This window comes from Odocoileus virginianus, chromosome 11, assembly GCF_023699985.2.
Source record: "Odocoileus virginianus isolate 20LAN1187 ecotype Illinois chromosome 11, Ovbor_1.2, whole genome shotgun sequence".
Taxonomy (NCBI): domain Eukaryota; kingdom Metazoa; phylum Chordata; class Mammalia; order Artiodactyla; family Cervidae; genus Odocoileus; species Odocoileus virginianus.
The window spans coordinates 13,308,562-13,325,287 of NC_069684.1; the positions used below are offsets into that span (position 1 = coordinate 13,308,562).

Here is a 16,726-nt window from a genome sequence, read left to right on the forward strand (position 1 = left end):
TACCTTGGTGAAGTTCCTATCCCCTTGGGTAATAAATATTTTTTTTTTGGTAATAAATATTTTGAATATCTACTTATGTCTTCTCCTTAGAACTTACTAAAGGGAAGGATGTCATTTTCTTCTCATTTATATTCTTGGCAGGGAGCGGAATGCCTAGCACAAATTTTCGGTGAATGCAAGAATGAATGAATGGACAAAGGAGATACATTTTTTAAAAGTTATTTTTAGTCAAAGCACTTTGTATGTTTCAGTATTGATTTCATTATTATGGGAAAAAATACACCTGACATAGCATGATTTAGACAGTGCTTTGGGAAAATTAATAGCATACATGAGGATCCCATCAACATAACAGTGATCAGCTTTGTAGTCACAATAATCAAATGCCCCTAACATATCACACCCTTCTGCAGAGGCACCAGTAAGTGCTCCCACTTTGTGCATTATTTCTAATTCCATTTTTATTTATAATAGTCAAATACCAAAGCTCCTTCCTCATGTATAAAAATAGCAAGCCATTATGTTTTTCCCTTATTATAAATATCTAAACTTTAGAAACAATTTTCCTAGTTGAATTCTTAATTTATAAAATAACTCAAACGTTAATCAATGTTTTAAGGGAATCTGAACCAAATAAAATTTTAGTACATGTTCTGACAGAAGGATTTTTCAGACTCGGCAATGGTTGCCTCGCCTAACTAAGCTCTCTGCTTCTCGTTCAGTCTTCTCAGACGTGTGCAATCCCACTGCTCCAGATAACTGATGGGAACAGGCTGCATGGCACGGAGGCCTCCACCGAATGCTCTGTGGCAACCGAAACGGGAGGGAAATCCAAGGAAGAGGAGATTTTTGTACACGTGTGGATGACTCATTTTGCTCCACAGCAGAAACGAACCCCGTAAAGCAGCTATACATCAATTAAAAAATAAACATTATGTCAGGCATAAAGACACAAAATGTGAAACTGGGCCGTGCCCTAATGGAGGTTACAGTCTGGTCAGCTTACAGGCTCTCTGCACGCAAACAGCCGGCTCTCTCCTCTGGGCTGCGCCTCACTGGCCACTTTACCAGAACTTAAGTCAAAAGGTCCACTAAACTATTTCTTTTTTTAAATTTAGATTTAGATTTTCAGCTATTTGTGACTCATGTGCCAGGAATTTACAGACACTTTGGATCTTTTCTATTTAAAAAAATTTACTTAGTACTCAATTTCCTAGAGATACTCCTGCTGCTGCTAAGTCGCTCAGTCGTGTCTGACTCTGTGCGACCCCATGGGCTGCAGCCCACCAGGCTCCTCAGTCCATGGGATTTTCCAGGCAAGAGTACTGGAGTGGGGTGCCATTGCCTTCTCCTACAGACACTGAAGAATCCTTTCTCTGTTTAAACTTTCTTCTACCCACCTGTGCCTTAGGCCTGTTAACTGCATGCGCAGGCATTTCTATATATTATGCAGAACAATGGAAAGACTTAGTTCAGATCCAGGCTCTGCCACCTGCTGGCTTTATAACCTAGGGCAAGCCACTAACTCCGCAGAGGCTCTTGTCTTTATGGGTAAAGTACAGATATTAATACAAATACACACAACATGTGAGATTTACCTAATATATGTCACAATTCTCAAACATTTTTAAATGTCTGTAATTTCATCTGGATAATTCAGTGGATTGAAGTGCCTGCTGATTCATCTGTCCTATCCATCCAGCAGTCCCTGCACTGTAAAAGGTATCAGGTTCCATCATTTAACCCCCCTGACATCTGGACATCTTTCTAGCTCACTTAAATCCATCAGGTCTGGCTTAATTTTTTTCATGGTCTAGTTTTGCTCAAAATTATAATGTCATTGGTGTAAAACTTCTTTATAATAATTTCTCATATACTTGAAGTATTTGTTATGTCATCATATCTCTTTCTTTTTCTTTTATAATGTAAATAACTAATTCTTTAAACTTCCCTGTAACTTCCATTTAAAAACATTTTAATAAGGTTTCTGTCTTCTTCTAAGTTTAGAGAAATAGGGTTCTTTCTATCTACAATTAAAGTGATCTGAGATCCAGAGAAGGAGAACTATCATGACATCCCTTATAATGTAGAATATAAAAACAAATGATAAAAGGAACTTACTTAAAAAACAGTCATAGAGTTAGAGAACGAACTTATAGTTGCCAGCAGTAAGGATGGGGTAAGGGATATTTAGGGAATTTGGGATGGACATGTACACACTGCTACATATAAAATGGATAACCAACAGGGACCATATATAGCACACGGAACTCTTCAGTGTTACATGGCAGCCTGGAAGGGATGGGAGTTTGGGGGAGAATGGATACATGCATATGTATGGTTGAGTCCCTTTGCTGTTCACCTGGAACTATCACGACATTGTTAACTGGCTATACCTCAGGACAAATTAAAAAGTTTAAAAAATAATACATTTTAAAAAGGGGTATAAGATCTACACAAGATATAGATACTTTGCATGAAAGACAAAATCAACGAAATGAGTAATATTAATTTTTTTTACATTTTAACTGTATGGAATTGAATCATATTATAACAGAGCTTGCCCCTAACCATTGAGTCACTAGAATACATTCATCAGATGAAGTTAATATTAAACTTTTCTCTTCATAAAGTTTACAGTCAGCATAGATAGAATTAGGAAAGCAAATATTTCTATAGGAAAACTACATATTCCTTGGATATCATTGCAGGAAATACTTGATGTAAAATACCCCTAGAATATTGTCCTTCAAATCTTAAAGCCTGAAACATCTTCCTTATCTGATCCCTAGTACAGGAATCAGCAAAACCTAGTATTTTAAGAGAGCATCTTACTCATGTGTGCTGATTCACACTGAGACATCAAAGAACAAAGGAACTGAATAAAGTTAACTTCTGACAACCAGTTAATGATTTCAAAGTTTTAAGAGAATGATTTAGGGCACTGGTATTCAAGGCAGACATATATGTGTCTCGGGTCAACCTCCAAAAATAAAAGCTTAACTAGAAAGACTTCAATGTATTAAAATGTCTAGGAAAACAGATGAACTAATTAATTCAATTCTTATTTTTCAAACATGGATTCAGACTTCTATAAATCAAAATGTACTCCTGTGAAAATCATGCAAAGGGAAAATACAAGAGGATTTTCAAGACTCCCTTACTTGGCTATTCATTATAAGAAAACCTAATTTAATTATCAACTGATACTCTGCATTTCGCCTTTTGCTTTTCCTCATTTTGGTTCAGAAATGATTTAAAACAGATGACTCTGCAATATAATCCTATTAAATTCCAGATTCATAAGCTTTTAAATATGATTTTTTTATACTGTCAAAACTTCTAACAACACTTTGAGAAGCATTTCCTAATTTAATTTTTTAATCATTCCATATTTTTACATTATCTCCTATTGACTTTCTAAATTTTATCTTAATTATTTTAAATATAAAAGCTATAAAACAATGTTATAGAATATTTAGCAAAGAAACAAAGAAAACATATTACTCACACATAATTTGATCTCCCTAATAAAATTAATGTCAGAATTTTCAAAACTTTTAAAATCATATTTATACAAAGTTTTAAAACAATTCATCTCTATTAAATACTTTTTTTCAAGTACAGAAAAGCAAAGTAAAAATGTCACTTATAGTTCCACTGACACCAACAATCACATTTATGTATATATCAACCCAGATTTTTTTCCTCCTAGCATAATTATGAATGTCTTCTGTTTGTTTGTTATTTTGCTTGCACAGCTGTACTTCTAAATCTTGTGATAAACCCTGCTTGAGGTAAACAGAGTTTTCTAAAAAATTTCCTGTGTCTAGTTACACTATTATCTCCCGAGTGAGGAATTCGCACAATGAAATAAGCATATCAACCCATTCACATTCTCTCATGCTCATTAGTAAAACTGATTCGACAGCCAGTTTCTGAGATCAGCATTTCCTTTCAAGGCTCTTTTGATAAATTGATAATGAACCTAACAGTCAGTGAGGGAAATTAAAGTGATGGAAAAAGGCCACTGGATCATTTACTTCTGCTGCTATTGGACTCAAAATCCTATGATGCTGCCAAAACTGAAGTCTTTTAAATGTCCATGGTCTCAGTAAAAATTAAAAATCCCACAGGGAGCATCTGAGGGGCTGACTCTAGGTAATGTGACCTGCAAGGGTTTGGGGAAAGGTAATTATCGGATCTCTTTTGTTTTCCACTTTCTTTAAAAAAAAAAATTACTGGGATATAGTTGATTTACAATGTTTATTAGTTTCAGGTGTACAGCAAAGTGAATCAGTTATACATATATTTATATTTCTTTTTTTTATATTTTTAGATCATTTCTCATGTAGGTTATTACAGAGTATTGAGTAAAATTCCCTATGCTATACAGTAGGTCTTTACAAGTCATCTATTTTATTTATAGTAGCATGTATATGTCAATTCCAATCTTCCAATTTATCTTTCCCTCTCCCTTATTCCCTGATAACTGTAAATTTGTTTTCCAGCAATTCCACTACTGGGTATACACCCTGAGAAAACCATAATTCCAAAAGATAGATAAATCCCAATGTTCACTGAAGCACTATTAACGGCAGCCAGGACATGGAAACAAAGTGTCCATCAATAGATGAATGGATAAAGATGTGGTACATATATACAATACAGTATTACTGAGCCATAAAAAAGAATGAAATTGGGTCATTTGTTGAGACATGGATGAACCTAGCATCTGTCACGCAGAGTGAAGTCAGTCAGAAAGAGAAAAACAAATATTGTAAATTAACACATGAATGAGGAATCTAGAAAACGTACAGACGGACCTAGTTTCAGGGCAGGAATAGAGACACAGATATAGAGAATGAACGTGTAGACCTGGGGGTGGGGGGAAGGGAAGGGTGAGATGAATTCGAAGACTAGGTTTTACATATATATACACTGCTATGTGCAAAATAGACAGCTAGTGGGAACCCGCAGTAAACCACAGGGAGCTGAGTTCAGTGCTCCGTGATGACTTAGATGGGTGGGATGGAGATTCAAGAGGGCGGAGATAACATGTATGCATATAAATGATTTACTTCATTGTACAAGCAGAAACCAACAACACTAAAGTAAAGCATGTATACTCCTATTTAAAAAAAAGTAGTAAAGAATTCCTCTCCAAATTAGGGAAAATGTTCAGACCCTAAGAGCCAAAATATGACAAACATCCACTTCAATTCCTTTCCAGCTTTTAGCATTCCTGAGTAGTTTGGTACCAGTCTGATTTTCTCCCTGTTTACAATATACTGGTTTAGTCTGTATGCTGTGGAGTTTTTTCCCCTTCTACAAGTAATTTGAAATTTCATACAGAATGTGTTTAGATGAAGTTCTCCCTTCACTGATCTTGCTGGATTTGCTCACTATGGACAGTTTGTTTTTCCTCTCTAGTACAGTTTTCTTCAATTATATCTTCGCCTATTTCTTTTGTTTTTGTTGAGCACCTATATATGTTATATACCTGTAAACCTTAAAGTTCCATTCTGTTTTTATTTCTACTTAAGAGTCATATTATTCAACTCTTAGTCCTTTCCCTCAACATTCTGAAAGGACTTCTCAAGTTTATTCAGCACATTTCTGATTTTATTCTTACATAGTAGAAATCCTGCTCCTCAGTATCTCTGATTCAGATTGCATTATAATCCTGCACTTTAAAAATCAAATCCTTTTTTCTTCCATGACACTTGTGATTGTCCTTTCATATTAGCCAGTTCTTCCTTCATAAATATATAATCCCACTTAAAGAGGATAGATCATTTTGAAAGACACTGGTGATGTGAAACATTTTTTCCAGTCTTTAGAAATAAACTGCTACTTTCAAAGCACCTATTTCTTCTAAGTCTATCCCCCATTGTTTTGTTCCCCAGTATTTTTTCTTAGGTTCTGTGCTCTATTTTTCTCCCATTTTGCTGTATTTGACAATTTTCTGTTTATTAATCCTCAAATGATGTGGCTTCTATCCAGGCTCAGTGTCAGAAAACAAAGTATTTGAAGGAACCTAGCTTTGTTCTCTGTCTACTTATGTTCTTGGTGAACCCCCTGTAGCTCTGTGGCTAAAAGTCTGATGTGCATAGCTCCTTGCCTGATGCTCATCCATGATGCCCTTCTGGCTGAGGTGGGAAGCTCCCTCTGCTACCATTTGTCTCTAAACTCCCTGCTGACATACCCATCAATGCTTCTATATTCATTTCATGAGAAATATATCTCAGGTTAATTTTTTACATGGTGCCAGGTTTCCTGTCTACTTTTTGTCACACTGTTTTCTTAACTAGCTGGTTATTGCTATTGATAGGTTTAAGGAGATAGCATGCTGGCTTCCTAAAGGGTAACATTTTCTTTTTGAAGCGAACTAAGACATGAAGAAACAAAGATACACGTTCTCTGCTTTCATGTGGACATAAAAAAGATGGACTGCTGATTGAAATTTTCATTCCATTCAATTCATTTATACAAACACCATTCTTGATATGAAATATATAAAATTCCTCCCCCAATTTTTGTCACTGTAGATTGAAACTGGTTTTTGGTATTCTTAAGTTTTGTCTTTTTTAGGTCTTTATATTTTACTGTTAATGAGAAAAGGCTGCAGTAGCTAGACACGTGCTATTTTTAACCAGAAAATTCTTGCTAATTATATTTCATAAACCTACTACCAAAACTTGTAAAGTCTGGATGTTTAACTTTTAAAAGTATTACAGACAGAAAAAGTTTCCAAACAGATCTGTGGAGGCAGAGCAAGATAAATGAGGTTATAAATTAAGCTACTGATTCTCCTGTAAGCAAAAAAATATTCCTAAAGTGTGTATTCAATCCAAGTAGCTGTTATATCTTTTAAGCTTTCTTGAACTATTTTTTATTTATTCTTTTTAAAACATGTAGCTGCATAAAAGTGAAATTAATTTACAATTTGTTTCAATGTCAATGGTTGGCAAGTATCTTATATTCTCATGAATTATAATCCTAGGTACAGCACTTTATTTCATCAACTATCCACTGCTTTTCAATAATGTATTCAAGCATAAGATAATCAGAGGGCATAATAATAGCTAGAGTCTTATTTTTAATAAACAGTGCCATCAAATTCTAGAATCTAGCTTTGTTAGATTTTTAAGACCTAATTTTTCTTCAAAAATTGTTCGCTCAAACTCAAGACCAACTAGCCAGGCCATAAAATAAGGCCTTTAAACAGATTTACACCAATAGAGATTATACATAGGGGCTTCCCTGGTAGTTCAGACAGTAGATTCTGCCTGCAAAGTGGAAGACCCAGGTTCGATCCCTGAGACAGAAGATCTCCTGGAGAAGGGCCTGGCAATCCATTCCAGTATTCTTGCCTGGAGAATCCCATGGACAGAGCAGCCTTGTGGGCCACAATCCATGGCATTGCAGAGTCAGACATGACTGACGTGACTTAGCACACGTGCAGGCAGAGATTATGCAAGCTAACCAGTAATCATATGACGACATATATCTTTTTAATTTATATTTTGTATATTTTATGACATCTAACCTCAGAACTTAAATTGTTAGGCTATAATAAGTCTACTTACCACAAAGAAGATAAAGTTTTAGGGTTTCCTTTAAAAATATGCATTTCTATGTCATAGGTTCAAACTTTAGAATAGATTCAAATACTGTTTTGGAAAATGTTGTCCATGAAACCACCTGAGAGGTCAGTTATAAATGCAGATCTCCAGGCCTTAACCCAGGCCTGTGAAATCAGAATCTCTGGGCATGAAGTAAGAAATTTGATTTTTAAAAAGTTCCTCGGATAAGTCTTCATCCATAAATGTTTGAGAACCACTGTTCAAATTGACTAAGCAATACTAAAGGACTAAACAGTTGACCTGGGGAAACAAAGGAACGCTCTGATTCTATTTTAAAATCCCATTGTAACAGACTTAAGGGAAAGAACCAAGGTTATATTTCAGAAGTCCATTAGCATGTATCCTATCTAAAATAATCAGTTTGGTAAAAAATACTTCCAAAACTCTAGTAACTAAAGTTACTACTTGTTTTGACTCAAATATCTAGGCCATTTACTATGTGGAAATGTAGTGAACCATTTACAAAAGCAACATTCCCCAGAGGTTTCAGCAGATCAACTAACTAATGAAAGACGCACAGTCATATAGTCAGATTGCAGTATATATCTCAAATGCCAGTGAGAAAACCAGAATCAGATGTCAACCATTTTATTAAGTCTCATGGTAGTTTCACTTTTTTTTTTTTTTTTTTTGCCATTAATAGCATTCCAAGAGCTAACCTCAAAACTCAGTAGTAACTTTCTTAAACAACAACATTATAACCAAGTGAGGCATGTTATAAAGTTGTTTCTAGTACCATAACCAAGTAGCCAGACCTGATTCTGATGCAATCAATCTCCCACATCAAGGACTTGAAATAAAATACTCTCCTAAGGCAGCAACTGAACCTTTCAGCTAAATAGTGTAAAACTGCCAATAGTAAGTTGCTCATTACATTAAGACTCTAGAGACATTTAGAAGCCAAATAGGATTCTACTGATAGAGATACTTGGGAATAGCTTCTGATCTTCATTTGTTAATCTGGAATAAAAACCTATTTAGTATCAGTTAGACCACAGTGTTAACACACTTGCTTTGAGCTATTTGAACATCTCATTTAGTCTATACAGACAGTTAAGACTGGTTTATCATTATCTTCAGTAAGTGCCCTTTGTGTGTGTGTGTCTGCGTATGTGTCTAAATAAGGTAAAAACAGCTTTGTTAAAGTTTCACCTTGATGGGAAACATCTTAAAACTTAATTAAAACCATAAAAGTAAATATCCAAATAATGCACTCAAATTAGGAACTTTGCTTTTTTTTTAACCAATTAAAACAGTTTTTTTTTTCCAAGTTCACAAAATAGATAAGAAATTTTAAAACTATTAAATCATCCGGAGACTATTTCTATTTCTACTCCCTTAAAATAAAGGTCTTCAATTACTAGGATTAACTGTGTTTAAGGTTAACTACTTGCTAGTGATGTTTTAGTTTCCAGCTTACTCACCTTCAGACCCTCAAGATCCACAGCATCCTATCCTTCAAAACTGTAATTGTCTGGGTAGAGGACCTTGGATGGACAACTTAAGGCAATAGAGATCAAAGAAGGAAAACAGAAAGATACCATGACTCAGAAGTCACTGTCAGCACAGTACCTTGCACTGTGAGGAAAACGGACTCAGTCGATGATCCTCCTTCATTGCAAACAACACAGCGATACTCTCCTGCATCGCTGAATTTCACACTCCTGAGCTCCAGGGAAAGGTTAGCCAAGATCCTCATTCTTGCTGGATCTGTCAGCCTGACATCTCTGTCATTCCTCTGCCAGGTTAGATTGTAATCCACTGCACTGATGACAAGGCACGTCAAAACTGCGGTTTCTCCAGGAGTAACTGTAACATTATTAGGCACTTGGATGACTGGCGGGGGCTCTGTGTGAAACAAGAAGATTCAAGTTGAAAGATCCAGAAGTCATTTTACTCATTCATAGAAGTGGCTTAAAATTTTAATGAGAATGTATTGAATATCTGGTAGGAAAGATGCAGTACAACAGAACTTATTCATTAATACAAATGGGGTGATCAAGCTGGTAAAGAATCTGCCTGCAATGCGGGAGACCTGGATTCGATCACTGGGTTGGGAAGATTCCCCTGGAAAAGGGAAAGGCTACCCACTCCAGTATTCTGGCCTGGAAAATTTCATTATCACCTAGTTGAAAAATGCTTTAAATACATGTTTACATACCAAAGTACACTAAAACCCAAATCTATAAATTACAGCTGTGAGCATCAAAGAGGCATGGCAAAAGGATATGACTATGCTGACTTTAGCATTGCAGAGTCTGTCAAATTTTGAAGAAAGTTGCATTTATGGATTTTTAAATTTAAAACCATGATTTAGTGTTTTAAAGAAAACAGCACATGAAGGATGGGAGATATGGCAAAGATACAACGGCATCAGCTTTAAGGAGATTATCACCTCATTAAGACACAGCGCAACAGTAGAGTAAACTGAATATTCCCCCAGAGAAGCAGCAGAATGTTTAAGAAATTCAAGTTAACAGTAGGGACTGACTTTTAATAAAATTATATACATAGGACCACGTACGCAAAAGGCACTGAATGAGGCATGCTCATTTCAGATGTGGTCAAAAGCCATTTACCAATTAAATATTTAACCAGCATTTCTAGAGAAAATCACATATTGCTCTGGTTAGGTTTGAGGATAAACCTAAATGCCCTGTAAAGCTCACTCTGCCCAAAAGCTTTAAAATAACCTGCCATCCCAACACATTATTGGGCAATAACAGCATTTAAAAAACTAGCTGGAAAGCCATGCGTCTGTTTCAGTTGAAATGTGGAAGAGGATCAGATATTCAGGATCCAACTTTATTCAAAACCATATAGATAAATATTTCAAGCCTAGAACAAAACCTGGAAGAAATATGCCAAAACCATAGTGGTTATCTCTGAGAGAAGGAAATATGTATATTTTTTCATATTTTCCTTTACATTTATCTTTGTCTTCCAAACATTTTTAGAGGAATATATGCTATTTTAAATTATTTTAAAAAATCCATAATTTTTACCATTCTGCTATGTTTTTAAAACCTCTTATGAAAAGTTAATGAATCATTTGGAGAGAGTTATACGAGAAAGTAAGAAAGGTTTGACTGAATTCTAGTTAGATTTGACAACTAAAATGCAGGATGCTTTGCTAAATTCGAATTTCAGGTATTGAATATTATTGTATAATATATACTTTATATATTATTATATAATTATAATATATAATATTTTTGTATCTCTCATGAAATATTTTGAGACATATTTATATGAAAGTCACATTAAGTGGGCATCTTGTATTTTTACTTGCTGAATCTGGCAAACATAGGCTTCCTAATTTTATTCAAATTTACCTGGACGACCCTAGAAAAGCCAATATATTCACAATGTTTCACTACCTGAAAAATGAGATAATTAAATTGGGTAATCCAAAAGACCCTTCTAGCACCAAGGCTCTGTGACTGTAACATACAAGACAATATGGACCAAAGACCCAGAAGTGAGCATTTAAGAATACGTGTTAACACTCTATCAAAATCTTCCTGAAGACCACAAAATGTATTGTGTAGTTTCCTTTTTTGCTGTTCTTTTTATTTTTTTCCATTTATTTTTATTAGTTGGAGGCTAATTACTTTACATCATTACAGTTGTTTTTGTCATACATTGAAATGAATTAGCCATGGATTTACATGTATTCCCCATCCCGGTCCCCCCTCCCACCTCCCTCTCCACCCGATCCCTCTGGGTCTTCCCAGTGCACCAGGCCCAAGCACTTGTCTCATGCACCCAACCTGGGCTGGTGATCTGTTTCACCCTAGATAATATACATGTTTCAATGCTGTTCTCTTGAAACATCCCACCCTCGCCTTCTCCCAGAGTCCACAAGTCTGTTCTATACATCTGAGTCTCTTTTTCTGTTTTGCATATAGGGTTATCGTTACCATCTTTCTAAATTCCATATATATGTGTTAGTATACTGTAATGGTCTTTATCTTTCTGGCTTACTTCACTCTGTATAATGGGCTCCAGTTTCATCCATCTCATTAGAACTGATTCAAATGAATTCTTTTTAATGGCTGAGTAATATTCCATGGTGTATATGTACCGCAGCTTCCTCATCCATTCGTCTGCTGATGGGCATCTGGGTTGCTTCCATGTCCTGGCTATTATAAACAGTGCTGCGATGAACATTGGGGTGCACGTGTCTCTTTCAGATCTGGTTTCCTTGGTGTGTATGCCCAGAAGTGGGATTGCTGGGTCATATGGCAGTTCTATTTCCAGCTTTTTAAGAAATCTCCACACTGTTTTCCATAGTGGCTGTACTATTTTGCATTGCCACCAACAGTGTAAGAGGGTTCCCTTTTCTCCACACCCTCTCCAGCATTTATTGCTTGTAGACTTTTGGATAGCAGCCATCCTGACTGGCGTATAATGGTACCTCATTGTGGTTTTGATTTGCATTTCTCTGATAATGAGTGATGTTGAGCATCTTTTCATGTGTTTTGGTGCCATCTGTATGTCTTCCTTGGAGAAATGTCTGTTGAGTTCTTTGGCCCATTTTTTGATTGGGTCATTTATTTTTCTGGAGTTGAGCTGGAGGAGTTGCTTGTATATTTTTGAGATTAATCCTTTGTCTGTTGCTTCGTTTGCTATTATTTTCTCCCAATCTGAGGGCTGTCTTTTCACCTTGCTTATAGTTTCCTTTGTTGTGCAAAACCTTTTAAGTTTCATTAGGTCCCATTTGTTTATTTTTGCTTTTATTTCTAAAATTCTGGGATGTGGGTCATAGAGGATCCTGCTGTGATTTATGTCGGAGAGTGTTTTGCCTATGTTCTCCTCTAGGAGTTTGATAGTTTCTGGTCTTACATTTAGATCTTTAATCCATTTTGAGTTTATTTTTGTGTATGGTGTTAGAAAGTGTTCTAGTTTCATTCTTTTACAGGTGGTTGACCAGTTTTCCCAGCACCACTTGTTAAAGAGGTTATCTTTTTTCCATTGTATATCCTTGCCTCCTTTGTCGAAGATAAGGTGACCATAGGTTCGTGGATTTATCTCTGGGCTTTCTATTCTGTTCCATTGATCTATATTTCTGTCTTTGTGCCAGTACCATACTGTCTTGATGACTGTGGCTTTGTAGTATAGTCTGAAGTCAGGCAGATTGATTCCTCCAGTTCCATTCTTCTTTCTCAGGATTACTTTGGCTATTCGAGGTTTTTTGTATTTCCATACAAATTGTGAAATTATTTGTTCTAGTTCTGTGAAAAATACCGTTGGTAGTTTGATAGGGATTGCATTGAATCTATAGATTGCTTTGGGTAGTATAGCCATTTTGACAATATTGATTCTTCCAATCCATGAACACGGTATATTTCTCCATCTGTTTGTGTCCTCTTTGATTTCTTTCATCAGTGTTTTATAGTTTTCTATGTATAGGTCTTTTGTTTCTTTAGGTAGATATACTCCTAGCCCAGGATCAGATGGCTTCACAGCTGAATTCTACCAAAAATTTAGAGAAGAGCTAACACCTATCTTACTCAAACTCTTCCAGAAAATTGCAGAAGAAGGTAAACTTCCAAACTCATTCTATGAGGCCACCATCACCCTAATTCCAAAACCAGACAAAGATGCCACAAAAAAACAAAACTACAGGCCAATATCACTGATGAACATAGATGCAAAAATCCTTAACAAAATTCTAGCAAACAGAATCCAACAACATATTTAAAAAAAAAAAATCATACATCATGACCAAGTGGGCTTTATCCCAGGAATGCAAGGATTCTTTAATATCTGCAAGTCAATCAATGTAATACACCACATTAACAAATTAAAAGATAAAAACCATATGATTATCTCAATAGATGCAGAAAAAGATTTGACAAAATTCAACATCCATTTATGATTTAAACTCTCCAGAAAGCAGGAATAGAAGGAACATACCTCAACATAATAAAAGCTATATATGACGAACCCACAGCAAGCATCACCCTCAATGGTGAAAAATTGAAAGCATTTCCCCTGAAATCAGGAACAAGACAAGGATGCCCACTCTCACCACTACTATTCAACACAGTTTTGGAAGTGTTGGCCACAGCAATCAGGGCAGAAAAAGAAGTAAAAGGAATCCAGATAGGAAAAGAAGAAGTGAAACTCTCTCTGTTTGCAGATGACATGATCCTCTACATAGAAAACCCTAAAGACTCTACCAGAAAATTACTAGAGCTAATCAATGAATACAGTAAAGTTGCAGGATATAAAATTAACACACAGAAATCTCTTGCATTCCTATACACTAACAATGAGAAAACAGAAAGAGAAATTAAGGAAACAATACCATTCACCTGTTGTTCTTTTTAAACAACCTTCTTCAGTTAGACTAGGGATGTTTAAAAACTGTAAAATCCCATATTATCAGCATACAGGGGATGCCAGGTGCTCGCCTAGGTCCTTCTCAAGAATCTAGGCACTCATTTCCCTAACTGCTCTGCTTGTTGACTACTGAGCTCAGAGCCAACGGAGCTGACATGCCCAGTCAGGCTCCCTTTCCACTGCTGCCCACTTCTGGTGACCACTTTATAAAGGAAAAACACACAGCTCTCTTGCCTCAATTCAAGGTCATCCCAGCGTCAAAGCTCCCTGTAGGATTAGCTGAGGCCCCTGTTGTGGTTGCATCACAATGTAATTTCTTCCACTCCTTTGCGGGTGCTCTTCCCTAGAAAACTCCCCAATAACTCTATTGCTTGCATAATCTGCCTTAGAGTCTATTTCCTCTTCAAATATATATTCAAGTAGGTCAAACGCCAGCTTTCTACTAATATCCAGGGGTAGAAGAGCTTTTAAACATGACACCCAATACCACTGCTGCATAAATATCTGAAGATGATAAACATTATGTACACTGAAATATTTATGCATACATCAATAAACTGGGTGATGATGGAGAGATGATGAAGAATGACGACAGTTTACAGGAGAGGCTAAGATAACAAACTACTGGAAACAGCCTGGTCTCAATAGGATGAGGGGTAGTCATTCCTAAGTGAAAGAATGGCTGAGGCTAAGATTAGGGGACCAGAGGTGGAATCTCAAAACTGAGAAAGAATGATAAGTATAGGCCTTGTGACATTGAGTAAGGCTCACTGGACTGAAAGTCGGGAGGCCAGGAATCCACCTCTCACCACCGACCCATGTCATCTTTCAGCTTCTTTAGCTACAAAGTGATGAGGTGGTACAATATCATTTCCATGTCTTACCCTGTTCTAAGAGAGTATCCTGTAATTATCATTTAAGATTGCCTGACAAGTTTTCTGGATTCAATTTTACTTAAGGCCAAAATTTTGGGTGTGTGTGTGTGTGTGTGTGTGTATGTGTGTGTTTGTGTGTGTGTGTTGGGGAGGGACATTATGCTAATAAATAAATTCAGTAGGGAAAATTAATACAACTTCATACTAGTACTAAAGTACCAAATGCCATGTGTAAAGAGTTTTTCCTGCTTCTGCAGTTCTGTTCATTAGTTTTTCTATGTTTATATGCAATGAAAAGGAAGTATAATTCTTTTTACACTCATTTGGCATTTAAAATTATCAAGATCAATATTTCCAATGAACCTAAAATCCTTAAAATTGTTGGCTGGAAGAAAATGCTGAAAATATTGAAGTAACGTATTGGTGGAACTTTAATTTTCCTTGAAACATTTCTCGGGTGACTTTATAAAATAATGTCCTCAGTGACACCAGTAAAACATCACCATCCCATCATGCTGTGCTTCCCAACACTGCTGTCAAAATATAACACCTAATTATCCTATGAATAAACAGCTGATTCTCTTGTGCTAGTTAGTAGGAACAGTAGGATGGCTGAGCCAGGGCCTGGGTGGAAGTTTAAGGCTGGTAGGTTAAAAAAAAAAAAAAGTTCAGAAAGAAATGTCCACTCTTCCAATTCCAAAATTGCTGTAGCATTCATACTTCTGCCTCCTCTTTCATAATTAAGCAAATGGGACACAATTCCTGAAAACTGGCTTTGGCATAGTACAACTTCCTGGTGATACCATGGGTTGGCTGGCACAGATTAACACTACAAGGCCATGTGTAGTGTGTATATTCAGAAGTTACTGACACCGTAGGGCCAAATTCTTAGCAGTCAGTTCACAAGCCTTTCTGGCACTTCCCAGTTATTTATGCGAGACGCCTGAGTCCACTCACTGAAATCGCTTTTCCCTATTGTCCTTCTCTTAATTAATATTGCTGGGAAAAAACTCAAGTGCTCAAGTGTTTGTTTTCCCAGAAGCTGAGGAATGTTGACATGATTCCAATGCTTTTCATAATTACTGGAGATGAAAAAATGAATAGTTTATGATGTATGTCAACTTGCTAAATAGTTTCAGAAGACAAACTTTATTTTTCTAAGAATAAGAGAATACAAATAATTTACTGCAAGAAGAACAGGCTTGCATGCCTCAGTTTAAAAGTTCAGCTTGAACTTATTGATAATAAACGTAAACTCTGGGCTTCTAAACAGTCCTACAGTTATCAAGCTTCTTTTGTCTTAAATTTTTCCAAGAAAATGCACATCTGACATTTCAGATGCACAAACTGACAGTTCAGATATTGTTATAAGAAAACGCCACAGGCGCGTTTAGGTCAAAATAGGGTTACTATTAAACACACATTAGCCCTAGGCTATAAGGCAGGCAGAAAATAACTGAGTCAAAACAAAATTTCCAATAAATTCTAGATACATGATGAGTAGGTAGCTTAATCTTGATCACTGATAATATATGGCAGTTGTTTTGGTTTCTCAAGAATTCTGGGAGATTGGAGGAAAAATGATAATGTAATCAGAGCCCTGTCTATTTATAGGAAAAGAAAGTGAAGTCGCTCAGTCATGTCCGACTCTTTGCGACCCCATGAACTGTAGCCTACCAGGCTCTTCTGTCCATGGGATTCTCCAGGCAAGAATACTGGAGTGGGTTGTCATTCCCTTCTCCAGGGGATCTTCTCGACTCAGGGATTGAACACGGGTCTCCCGCATTGCAAGCAGACGCTTTACCCCCAGAGCCACCAGGGAAGCATTTATGGGAAACTCACTATTTAAAT

General features: G+C 36.3%; 1 protein-coding gene across 1 annotated transcript in view; it reads right to left on the reverse strand.

Moving 5' to 3' along the window:
• HMCN1 (hemicentin 1) overlaps positions 1–16,726 on the reverse strand; it is a 514,767-nt gene that overhangs the window by 287,254 nt on the left and 210,787 nt on the right. Inside the window, exon 11 of the mRNA XM_070473938.1 lies at positions 9,222–9,497. Coding sequence (XP_070330039.1) covers positions 9,222–9,497 — 276 coding nt within the window. The remainder of the gene's footprint in view (positions 1–9,221; positions 9,498–16,726) is intronic.